We start from the raw sequence: 12,269 nt of genomic DNA, 5'->3' as shown, positions 1-12,269 counted from the left end.
ATCAAATTGAATCTTTTCCAAGCTCATAACCCTCCTGGCTGATGAGAAGTTCCATTTGGACTACGCTCTTTTCCCCAGGACGGTTTACAAATCTCAGGGGTGCTATATAAGGTGGAATATTTTGCTATCTCTTGGTATGCTCCTTTTCAACCTTGGATCAGTCCCTTTAAAGTGAATAACTCTGACACAGTTCAACATGGAGATCTTGCCCCGGGGTTCTCAAGGCTATGGTTCTTAGTGTCTTTCCGTCTTCATCTCAGAATCAACGTATTAGAGAACTTTATCCTTTCTGGAGAATTTGTGTGTGTGTGCTGGTCCAACACTCACAGATTCTATGAGACTCATTCTGTTCCCAGGCTCTAGGAAAATTTCCCAAACCTCTTTCCAGCTAAGCTGCCTCTGCTTCCTGCAACTCTAAAAGCATTGACCTCCATGCCAACATCTTTGAGATGATCCCCTATATCCCTGTCAACAAAGGCTTGAAAACAATAGCATTGTGCAAGAGTTCTCTTTATTTAGAGGTAGGAAACTTGAGCTTTTGTCCCAGCAAGTAAGCATAAAAAGATGATTATCTTCTTGGAATGGAAAGAAAATACAAAAGTAATAGAAACAAGGACAAAGCACATATGAAGAGCTCAATAAATTCTGGATTCACCTTAACATTTCTAAAATTATTGCAAAATGCTCATATGAACTCAGACTGAGGAAGGTAACAGGTCTCTGTTAGAAGTAGGGAATTGTGCAATGTGAGATTTGGGGAGATTAATGTCTCAAGTCATGTTTTTTTCTGGAATGTAAACTACTGGAAGGACAGTATAATATGGTGGTTAAGAGTGCAAAGTCTGAATAGAGACTATTAGGGTTCAGATTCAGCTCTACCATTTGCTATCTGTAGGACATTGTGCAAATTAGCCTCTGTGTAACTCATTCTCTTTTATAAAAGAGATTATAATAACGTCTCTCTCTCTGGATTGTTAAGAATTTTAAATGAATCGCTATATGCAAAGTATCTAGGACAGTGTCACAAAATAAGTGCTATATAAGCTGAGATAGACTAGCTGTATTGAGGCCATATTGAATGTAAAGATCTCTCGTTACTCAGCTGTGTTTGTTCTTGTTTCAAAAGCTTAGAGACCTTGAAGTTTTAAAACATTAAACAATATTTTACTAAGTTCAAAGTAATGGGTAGCTTAAGTACCAGTGACTACTGGTGTCAATCACTGGTGGCTGGCATGTGTGTGTGTATGTACACATATATTTGCATGACTTGGGAATAGAGTGTGGTCTGTGTGCACCCAGAAAAGCAGGGGTCCAAGAAGAATTAAGGGATCCCAGTAAAAGCACCATCCTGTAGCTATTCTGCTACCCCAGGGATTCCCTTAGTGCTACACATTCCCCAGATGGCAATGCCAACCATGTCTACTCATCTTTTATTACCAGGAAGGCTCTGTTCTTCTGTGAATTTCCTTTCCATTCATTTCCAAATGAGTTTTCTGATATGAGCATTGTTGAATATGCACAAGAAAGAGCAAGATAGAGGCAGCAGGTATGAGTGTGGCTAGATTTGCATAAGTATAAATACAGTATATGTATCCATATTTAAATGATATAATGATAATATTGTGTTGCCATCTCAGAATGAAAGCTAATTAATTCAGCTATTGAGATGATAATGATTTCTTTCTCAGTTAATACCAGAGTTAAAACACACACACACACAAAAAAAAAAAAAAAAAAAAAAAACCCCTGCAGAATTGTTCTATGCACCATTCCTTTGACTCATCTTGGAATAAGGAGTTTTGTTCTGTTAAGTATTGAGCTGTCTATCAGTATCTATGACAGTTTTAAAGGGAATCATTCCTGGGAGGAGCTGAAGTTTAGTACTACGAAGACTGAATCATGAAGGTTAGGTTGTTCACTGAGCTCATGATTTGATACAAGGGAAAATGGGTCTCTTTTTTCAGCCTCTTTTAAAATGCATTCTTTGGTATTTGCACTGTCAGTATCAATCCTGATCTGAAGCACAAAGTCTTTTTTTAGACTTTATTTGGCTGGATTTGACATTTAAGAAAACGTTATACCTCTCTCCTACTGAAATTTACACCAGCTGACAAATTCACAAGCAAGTCTATGACTTTTTTTAACCTTGACAAGTCTAACTTTTCTTCAGCCTCTGTTTTCATAGTAAGTTACCAAAGTCTAGAGTGTTCTCTCCCTGTCCTGCTTTCTATCCTCTCCCAATCCAGTTCAGGCATCTAACACCTCTTAGCTCACGATGGTAGTCATCCTGACTTCCCAGTCTGCCCTCTCCAAGCTTTCTAGCTTCAGGGATTCTTCCCTGTATGCAGGTTAGGTTATACCTCCCTGTCCATCTCTTTAATGACTGTTCTCTATTTGGTGAAGACTCAACTCCTTTGCTTGGCCTTTAAGGGAATTTAATCACATTCTTTTCCCCTTACATCCTCTAACCATCTCTCACTAGTGCCCCCACACTCTACCCTTCTACCATGTTCCAAGTTCCTTGGAATTTCTGAAACACCCTTACTTTGCCCATTTCCCAGAATGTCTTTCCTCCCCCTTGGTCCATGTTTCAAAGTCCCACTTATTCTCCAAGGCCTTTCTCAAATCCCTACTTCTCTGATTCCCCCTACTTGGAATTAATTAGGGTCACTTTAAGCCCATGTAATGCCTTTTCTTCCAGACACTTATTTTTTCGGTGTTGGGAAATCATCATATTATACTTACTTTATCATAGCAATTTTTTTGCCTGCTTCTGAAAAATTGTCATGATAAATATGCAAATTTCTATGTAATTTGCAATGTAATTGCTGCCCCTCTTCCCTAAACATGACACAACCTTTACAAGCATATGTCATGCCATGAAATAATCACTTTTGCTTCTATAGGTCAATAATTTATTATTTAATTGGTTATCTAATCAGTCTATCTTGTATTATGCTGTGAATTTACTTCTTCATCATCCCACTAAGTTGGAATCTGCAGATAGCAATGTCTTATTCATCTTGTTATCTCCCAGGTCAGAGCATGTGTTAACTTTCTCTTATGACCCAAGGGAGGCAATCTTAGTAAACTTGTTAGGAGTATGAACTTTAGAGTAAGACTTCCTGGGTTTGAACCCTCCCAGTCCACTCATTAAACGTGATCATGACCAAGGAATTTATTAACTTCTTTGTACCTTTTTTCCTTCATTTATAATATGGGAGGATGTAATATCATCTTCATCATAAAATTTATATAAAAATTAAATACCGAAATGGAGGTAAAGTGGCCAGAACAATAGCTAGTAAATACTTAATAAATTTTAGAAATTATTCTAACAGTCTGTTAAAATATGAGGTACTCTTGTCTCAGTTATGACATGAAGACACTGGTTGCTACATTCAATAGTGAGCCCATCTTGTAGAAATTCACAGTGGATATTCAAGGACCAGTTAAACATCTCACTTATTTTGAGGATACAAATAAATCAGCAGTTGGAAATTATAGAAAGGTCTTATAATATTTTTTAAGACAGAGAGAGAATTTTTTAATATTTATTTTTTAGTTTTAGGTGGGCACAACATCTTTATTTTATTTTTATATGGTGCTAAGGATCAAACCCAGCACCCCGCGCATGCCAGGTGAGTGCGCTACCACTTGAGCCACATCCACAGCCCCTCTTAAAATATTTTGAAGCATGCAATTAGTGTTCTATGAATCTTTCATCCCCATAGCAAAGGTGCCACAACTGGTATGTGTAGTACCTTTGTGAGAATTAGAAAAATGTGTCCCTTCCTCGGTAAAATATATACATAAAGACATCCTGCTTCCCCAGGCCCAGAGAAAGTATCTACAACAGGATCATTTGAGAATATTGTTGCATCCCTCCTGAAATTGAGGGATGTAAGGTTTGGTGTCTGTCATTTACCTGAGAAATTGAAAGGCAGGTGGCTGACCATTTATGGATAAGTGGGAGAGATTTATCTGTTCCATAGAGTTTGTTGCATCAGAGAAAGTCAGCATTAGATTATCATAAGTCCATGCCAAGAGTACCACAGAGTTAGGCCTCAGTATAACCAGTGTGGAGTGAACTGCCAAATTCCTAGGTGCTGGAGAAGGGAATACAAGCCATGGGACAGAATAGAAACTTATTTGCTCTGATCAAGGAAGTACCGAAGAAAGCATCCCAATGATAGAAGGAGCTCTTTAGAGAACTCAACCCAAGGAAGAAGAATCAACTTTAAAACTTGTTAAGGATAACCAGCTTATGACACTACAGTACTTCCCACTCTCCACAGATGATATATGTTCCATGACCCCCAATAGATGCCTGAAAACATGGATAGTATCAGACCCTATGTGCACTATACATAACATGCCTGTGGTGAAGTTCAGTTTATAAATTGGGCATAGGAAGGTATTGCCAACAATAACTAATAATAAAATATAACAATTGTAACAATATCCTGTAATAAAAGTTAAGTGAATGTAGTCTCTTTCTCAAATGCCACTGGGTGGGGGTAGTATATAGGGTGGATATGATAGCCAAGGGCTGAGTCACATACTGAGTGGCATGGAATGAAACTGCAAGATTTCATCACACCACTCAGAACAGCATGCGATCTGAAACTTGTGAGTTGTTTATTTCTGAAATTTTCCACTAATACTTTCAGACTGTGGTTGATCACGGGTAACCAAACCTCAGGAAGTGAAACTGTGGATAAGAGTATAGGACTATGTACCAAGCAATTAAGCATTTTCCTGTCACTTCTCCCTTGCCTCCCACAATCTTCTCTCTCTTCACCAATCCCCCTGACACTGGAGGTGTCAGAAACTGTGGTTAACCAGATAGAGGAAAATAGGAGAAGTGGGACATGGGGAAAAGGAGAAGCAAAAGATGAAGCCTGTCACACTCCTTTTCTGACTCTACCCATCTTAACCGTAACAGGCTGAAGCTGTGCTCCAGTTTCTCAGGGGAGACGTTTGCTTTTAAATCAAGGTTGGCATTTTTATTATTATGACAGATTGGCAACATAGTAACGTGAATACAATTTTCTCCCTAACTGCTTGATAAACACCAAAACACTTTCCCAGACTTGGATCATTGCTCTCTTCCTGTCCTGACTTCTCCATCCAAGACTGACCATTCTCTGTGTCTGCTGGGCCCCAGCATAACCTCCAGGTAGAACCTGTGCAATGCTTAATTTCGTGTGTTTAATTGTGGGTATGTCTTTGCTTTCAGTCAACCTTTACACTCTTGGAATTGAGGGATGAATTTTTTGCTTAGAGAGCACAAGTACCAACACTCGCTGGCATAAAATTGTCCCTCCATAAAGATCTATGAAAGTAATTTATCATGCCATACGAACTGGTAGTTTTCTAAGAGAGACTATAATTCAAACTTGTCTTTATTTTTTTGAGAGGTAAATTAAAAAAATAGCAACCTTCTTAACACGGTGTAATTGAAAGTACCTTTTGTTATAGGGGTACTCAAGGAGTGCCTGGGTGCTGGCTCTCCAGCAGTTCATGAGAAAACATTCTGGCATCTCTGGCTCCAGATGTGTTTTCCTGAGTGGTTAGGGGCCTTTTGACATTCTTCAGTGTTTCTTCCACAGGTTTCTTCAGGAGAAGCATTACCAAAAATGCTGTGTACAAGTGTAAAAATGGGGGCAACTGTGTGATGGATATGTACATGCGAAGGAAGTGCCAGGAGTGTCGGCTAAGGAAGTGCAAAGAGATGGGAATGTTGGCTGAATGTATGTATACAGGTATTCACTTCAAGCAATTAAATTCCACTAAAAATCTCTTAAGGAGGCAGATGCCAGGTAAAAATCATATCGCAAGAATGATACTTCACATATTAAAGAGGGAATCTGCTGAGCCATTTAAGTTCTTGAAAAGGGTCATGAACCACTGAAATTGTCCAAACGTCATCTAAAGAGCATCTTGTTCACCTGAAAGAAATGACTGTTGTTTGTTGTTCTTTGTTGTAAGGAACTATACATGGAGTGAAGTGTCTTTAACATGCAGTTTAAATAACATGCTTAATATGCTACAAAGAATGACAGTCTGAAAGTCTCCTCCAAATTTGATTTTAATCTACTCCTTCTTTATTACTTAATTAACATAAAATTTATAGTTGTGGGAAAAAAGTAAGAATGCTTCATAGGGTATAGCCACCTCTGAATGGTCTAAATAGAGTTTTAAACCAAGTCATTTTATTAAGAATCCATTTTCTCCTAGTGCAGCTTTGAACCAATTTGTATAGGTTTACACAGGAAATTAACTACCCTGAGTTTTAATATAATTTTGTCCTTCAATCTGATAAAGAGACACTGTATTAACTGCTGGCTTTGTGAGGGACCGCGATCTTCATCAAAAACTGGAATGCATGTTAGTATATAACATAATTAATTTTTCATTCTGCAAATGCTACAGAGCACTCAGATTCTGAGATATGTCCTGTTCCTCCTCAAAACACAAATAGACAAACAAATGTCACCAAGGGGACGATGGCATTCAGGGAGGGAATGCCACATGAAATAAAAGCCTGTGGAAGGTGACTCCAGTTCTATTGTTCCCAAATAGTACAGGCAACTGGGATGGACCCAGAAAAATAATGTATGCAGGAGAAGGGAAAATAGGTCTGTGTAAATAATCCAGCTCTAGGTGGATGAAAGTTTTATAGTGGCTGATCCCAATCTTATTTTAGCATACATGAAACAAGATCCCAAGCAGGGGCTGCTGCTGGAATCCAATCTTGCAATGGAAATAGTTTGATACTGCGTGGTTCATGTTGCTCATCACTTAAATATGAACTTGTTCCAGTTGAAGCTCCAAAGACATTTTGTATGAGTCCCTCTATAAAAGTCTATAATATCATTTATGAACATAAACTTTTTCAGTAACAGATATAGATATTTCATAAATCTATAAAATAAATTTCCTGCACAAAGAACATTCTGGAACTTCATTTTCACTTAAGTAAATAACTTAAGTGTGAACATGGAAGATTGTTCTACATTATTTTTTATAACTTTGTTTAAGTGTAAATCAGTTATGATATTGTATGAGCATTTAAAACCATTTTTTTTCAGGCATCTTGCTTGATAGTCAGATTTCCATCACAATAAAAAGTACTTGAGATTATTTAACTTATAAAGAGAAAAGGCTTATTTTGGGTCACAGTTTTGGGGGTTCCAGTTCATGATTTGTGGGACTCATTGCTTTTAGGCCTCTGGTTGGGGTACCCAGTGGCAGCGGTGGAGAGGCAGGCGGAGGAAATTGCTCACCTCATGACCAGAAATCAAAAGAGAAAAAGGGAGGAAAGGGCCCTACAAGCCCCCTTGAGGGCACACTCCCAATACCCTAAGGACCTTCCTCTAGGCCCCACTTTCTAAGGGTTCCACTGCCTCCCAAGGGCATACTAGAGACCCAGCCTTTAACACCTGGGTCTTCTGGGGACATTTAGCACCCAAACTATAGCATTTCTTGAGTTATTTTAATATTTAACTATAATTTCAATAATTTATATAGTTATAGAAATTGATAAGATTTTGTTTTCCTAAAGGATGTTAATATTTGTTTTACTCAACAAATTTAAATGTGAAAACAAATATACTTCTTATGGCATAGTATATAACATGTATCAAAATAATATTAATCTATTTTGAATTAACGACTTTCCAGATCCCCTAGATTAGGAATGGGGAGATTGTCATTCACCTTTTTATTGATTGTCTTGCATTGTATATAATGCTTTAATATCACAAATTCTTCATATAAAAGCCATCATTAAAAATGATTTGATTATACTTAATCTACAAAAAAAATCAGAGGTGGATATTATTTGCATTTTACAGATGAAGAAATTGAGATTCACAGAGGTTAAACTTCTTATTCAAGGTCAAGTCTTTAAATCTCAGCCTTCTGTTTTTAAATATCTAAAGAGCTGGAATTAGTTCCTTGCCAAGTTGCACAGATTGTCTGAGCCAACCATACAACTATTGCATGACCACACACCTAACAGAACTTTCTGTGATTGATAAAGTCCCTACGTTCATTTTTTCAGGCTTGTTAACTGAAATTCAGTGTAAATCTAAACGACTGAGAAAAAATGTGAAGCAGTATGCAGATCAGACCATTAATGAGGACAGCGAAGGACGGGACTTGCGACAAGTGACCTCAACGACTAAGTCATGCAGGGTAATAACATGCAGTGGTGTCTGCCAAAGCCAGCAGGAGCCTAGCGATCTGGCTGGGAGACTCAGATTAGAGCCATAGCCACAGCAGAATTCCCATTTCCATTTTGCATTAAAATGGATCCCTTCTTTTTTTTTTTAATCAAGAGAAAAATACATGCTTTGTTGAAAAAATTCAAATAATAGCAATGTATAAGGTGAAAAGTGAAAGTTTTTATTCTGAAAAGGGCCAAAGAGAATTTCGTCCATTTTTTTAATTTTTTAGTTGTAGTTGGACACAATACCTTTATTTTATTCGTATATTTTTATGCGGTGCTGAGGATCGAACTCAGGGTCTTGCTCGTGCAAGGTGAGTGCTCTACCTCTGAGCCACAACCCCAGCCCCAATTTCGTCCATTTTTACTTTTTCAAAATATATTATCTTGTATTCATTTTGGAAAAAAATAATTTTATAGAAAAATATTATTCTTTTTAAAAATTTTTAAAATATTTATTTTTTAGTTATAGGTGGAAACAATATCAATATTTTATTTTTATGTGGTAATGAGGATTGAACCCAGTGCCTCACGCATGCTAGGCGAGCGCTCTACCTCTGAGCCACAACCCCACCCCCCAAAAAAATATTATTCTTCCCTAGTGTTTCATCAGCAACACTTTTTGGTATAAGGAAACAAAGAGTTGACACAATTATTCATATTCCTTAAAAGATGCTATCAAGAGGGAAAGAAATGTTTGAGATCTGAATTGGCCTGATTGACGACTCTCTGTTTTGGGGATCAGCAAACCTTTTCCCCCCTGTTAAGTGCCAGATATTTGGGGATTTTGTCACATAGTCTCTATCACAACTATTTGACTCTTTCATTTTAGTGCAAAACCAGCATAGACAATACATCAACAAAAGAGTGTGGCCATGTTTCAATAAAACTTTATTTACCAAAGTAGGTAGTTTGGTCCATGAGCCAGTTTGTCAACATCTGCATATAGAATAATAAGCTTAGCTGGAGTCTCAATTTTCATGCAGGAACATTTCCTTACTTTTGATTAAACCTTGAACTTCCCCTGACCTTCAATGTGAAAGGGCTTAATAGGCTTTCATGTGCACACTATAAGTTATTCTTAAGAAATACATGAAAGGCATATTTTGTTATACATATTTTCTAGATAGGAAAATGAGTAACTTGAAACAAATGTAAGGAAGAATGATATTGCCTGCCCCAAGACCCACAAAAAGCTCTTAATTACACACTATATTAAGCTTCATAGTTCCTGCTGTACTTAGGGCATTTCTCAATACTTTGCTATCAGTTCACTCCAAGTGAATGCACATATAGGAAGAATGACTTATAACCGCCCTCCCTAACACCTTTTATTTTCTTGCCAGTGTAGGAGAAAAATGAACTCACCCCAGATCAACAGAATCTTCTACATTATATTATGGATTCATATAGCAAACAGAGGATGCCTCAGGAAATCACAAATAAAATTGTATGTATAATATTTAAAAAATATATTTCTTTAAAGTTAATGTTTTCTGGAGCTTTTATTACCTTGGATGTGAAATTTTTATATGGGTATGTTACTTGAAATAATTCAAACTAAAAATTTAAGTTCTAAATTTAAACTTTTAGCAGCATTAAGCAATTAAAAAGGAAGAAGTCACACATCTATCTTGTTAATAGTTGCTCTCCAAAGATCTGAGAAATATGAGCTGGGTTTTAAAATTTCATTATCTCAATTTTGTTTTCCTTTAGTCTAATGATTTTATATTGATTTATCCTTTTTTCTGTCTATTTATTAATCATTTGCTTTTTTCTTAAAATTTAGTTAAAGGAAGAATTCAGTGCAGAAGAAAATTTTCTCATTTTAACAGAAATGGCTACCACTCATGTACAGATTCTTGTAGAATTCACAAAAAAACTTCCAGGTAGTATTTTTTAAATAATAAAAGCTAATATTTATTGAGTGTTTATTTGCCACAGATTATATTGATCACTTTACATATAATGGGTTGGTTTTTTTTTTTTTTTTGAGTCTCAAACATTCCTTTGGGATCAGATCTTTTATCACTATTACTGTTGGCAGGTACCTTTACATGTAGTCACTTCTCTGCTATGCTGTATAATATTCTTGTGACACTGAGTGTAGGGCAGATATATTTATTGTGTGATGAGAATCATCTCACATCCTATTCGTATATAACCATTATAGACATGAAAAGTTAGAGTTATAAAGGATATTTAATATCACTTATAAAGATTCTTCCAAATCAATAGAAATTGGGACTTTGTAAAGTTGTCATTCATCCACTTGTTCATCCAATAAGTAATTGTTGATACTTACTCTGTAAGTATCTAAATGCTTAGCTGCTTAGCTATTACCTTCAAGAAAAGTGGTTACAGGCTATTAAAACATGCATGCATACACACATACACACAAAATGAGCTGTTAGAACAGAGAGGGAACAGTTACTCATGGTGTCTGAGAAAGACAGGGAGACTTCAGAGAGAATTATATTTGTGTTGAATAGAACACAAAGGAGGTTTTCAGTTGGCATGGAGAGGAGCTTTCCAAGTTGAGAGATCTTATGAGAAGGTAATGAGGCAATAACAAAAACAGGATTGTTAAGAGATGGGAGAGAAAATTCAGTGTGACAATAACATGATGTCTGTGGTGGACTCCTTCATTTGACAGTAAAGCAAGTTGGTACAGATGACAAGGACCTAACTAAGGAATTTAATCCTTGCCCCCTCCTGGGTGATGAAGACATTTTGATGGCTTCTCATTTTGTAGAGAGGGAAATGATACAATTTTTCTTGTACGAAGGTGGTTTTATCAGGGTCATAAAAGATGGATTTGAATAGGAAGGGATGGGAGCTGAGAGGACCAGCTAGTAGGCTATTGCACAAGACCTGTCAAGAGGGCTTGAAATAAAGCAATAACAGTGGGAGAGGGAAGAGGAACAAAATGAAGACAGATGCAAAATGACAGGACTTGGTGAACAGTGTACATGTTAGGTAAAGGAGAGGGACTTATCAACAGTCCTGTCTGTGGTGCAGCACAGAAACTAGAATGCGGGAGTCTTATCTTCTAGCCTAAAATTCTTTCTGCTGCATTATCAGTGCCCTCTAATCTAATCAGTTGAAATTGTTACAGTGTTTTAAATTAAGAAAAAATTTTTAGTGTATCAAATCCCTGGTTTTAAAGAGTATAATAGATACCTTGCAAAACTCTGTAATGTAAATTACTGCTGTTCTGTCATAAGATTTTAATTTGGTATGTTAATTTGCCCTCTTTTGTCAGCATTATGCTATTATTTTATTAAATGTGTCACAGGAAGAAGTCTACATAAAACTAATAAAATGTGGGGAGAAAGTTCTTGTTATCATTGAAACATTGATATTCTTTCATTTCTTTGTTAGCAATGAAAGATAAACTTAATTTGCTATAGCTAATTAATTCAAAGGCAATCTTGATCAAAAAACAGGATTACATAAAAGTGAAAACTGTATGTGCTGGGAGGAGCTGAGAAAAGGAAAGAAATGTGATATTTTTGGTTACTTATGGGAAAGGATTTTTCAGTTCAAATGGTCAGTTGGTCTTGAATCAAGAAATAATTGAAGACAAAGAAATCTTATTCATACGAAGGTAGCTTACGTGAAAGCAATGGCTATATATTAACATTTCTTCAAAATTCTCAGTGCCTAGCCTAGTTCCTGAGGGAGAGTACATTTAATGTATATTCAATGAGTAAAGCAGAAGGAAAACAATACAAATACAGGAGAAAATATGATGCAAAAAAATAAACCCTCAAGAAGGAAAAATTATTTTAAAACAATTGCAGAAATTACAATGTTATTATATTCAACAATATAACATCAATACTGAAAGGGTATTTTCAGAAGATTCCAGTTGAGTGTTTCCCTTTAGTTCCTTGAGCAGAGCCTGTGTCAGGCTCTGTCCAGGGTGCTGGAGACCCAGAGGGGAGTAGAGCATGGTTCCTTCTCTCAAAGGAGCTCTTGGATACTCCAAGATAATAATGTTTTTTTTTTTTTTTTTTTTTTTTTTTTT

General features: G+C 36.5%; 1 protein-coding gene across 6 annotated transcripts in view; it reads left to right on the top strand.

Annotated features, from left to right (window-relative positions):
• The window catches only part of Nr1h4 (nuclear receptor subfamily 1 group H member 4), a 76,068-nt gene that overhangs the window by 44,515 nt on the left and 19,284 nt on the right, over nt 1–12,269 (top strand). For 4 of the 6 annotated variants that reach the window (XM_015482879.2, XM_015482878.2, XM_015482876.2 and 1 more), the window contains 4 exons: nt 5,616–5,768; nt 8,072–8,205; nt 9,588–9,686; nt 10,026–10,125. In XM_015482879.2, coding sequence (XP_015338365.1) covers nt 5,616–5,768; nt 8,072–8,205; nt 9,588–9,686; nt 10,026–10,125 — 486 coding nt within the window. The remainder of the gene's footprint in view (nt 1–5,615; nt 5,769–8,071; nt 8,206–9,587; nt 9,687–10,025; nt 10,126–12,269) is intronic. The other 2 variants (XM_015482880.2, XM_015482877.2) reach the window with 1 other exon arrangement.

Source organism: Marmota marmota, unplaced genomic scaffold (assembly GCF_001458135.2).
Source record: "Marmota marmota marmota unplaced genomic scaffold, marMar, whole genome shotgun sequence".
Taxonomy (NCBI): domain Eukaryota; kingdom Metazoa; phylum Chordata; class Mammalia; order Rodentia; family Sciuridae; genus Marmota; species Marmota marmota.
This window is presented reverse-complemented; position numbering and strand designations above follow the sequence as displayed.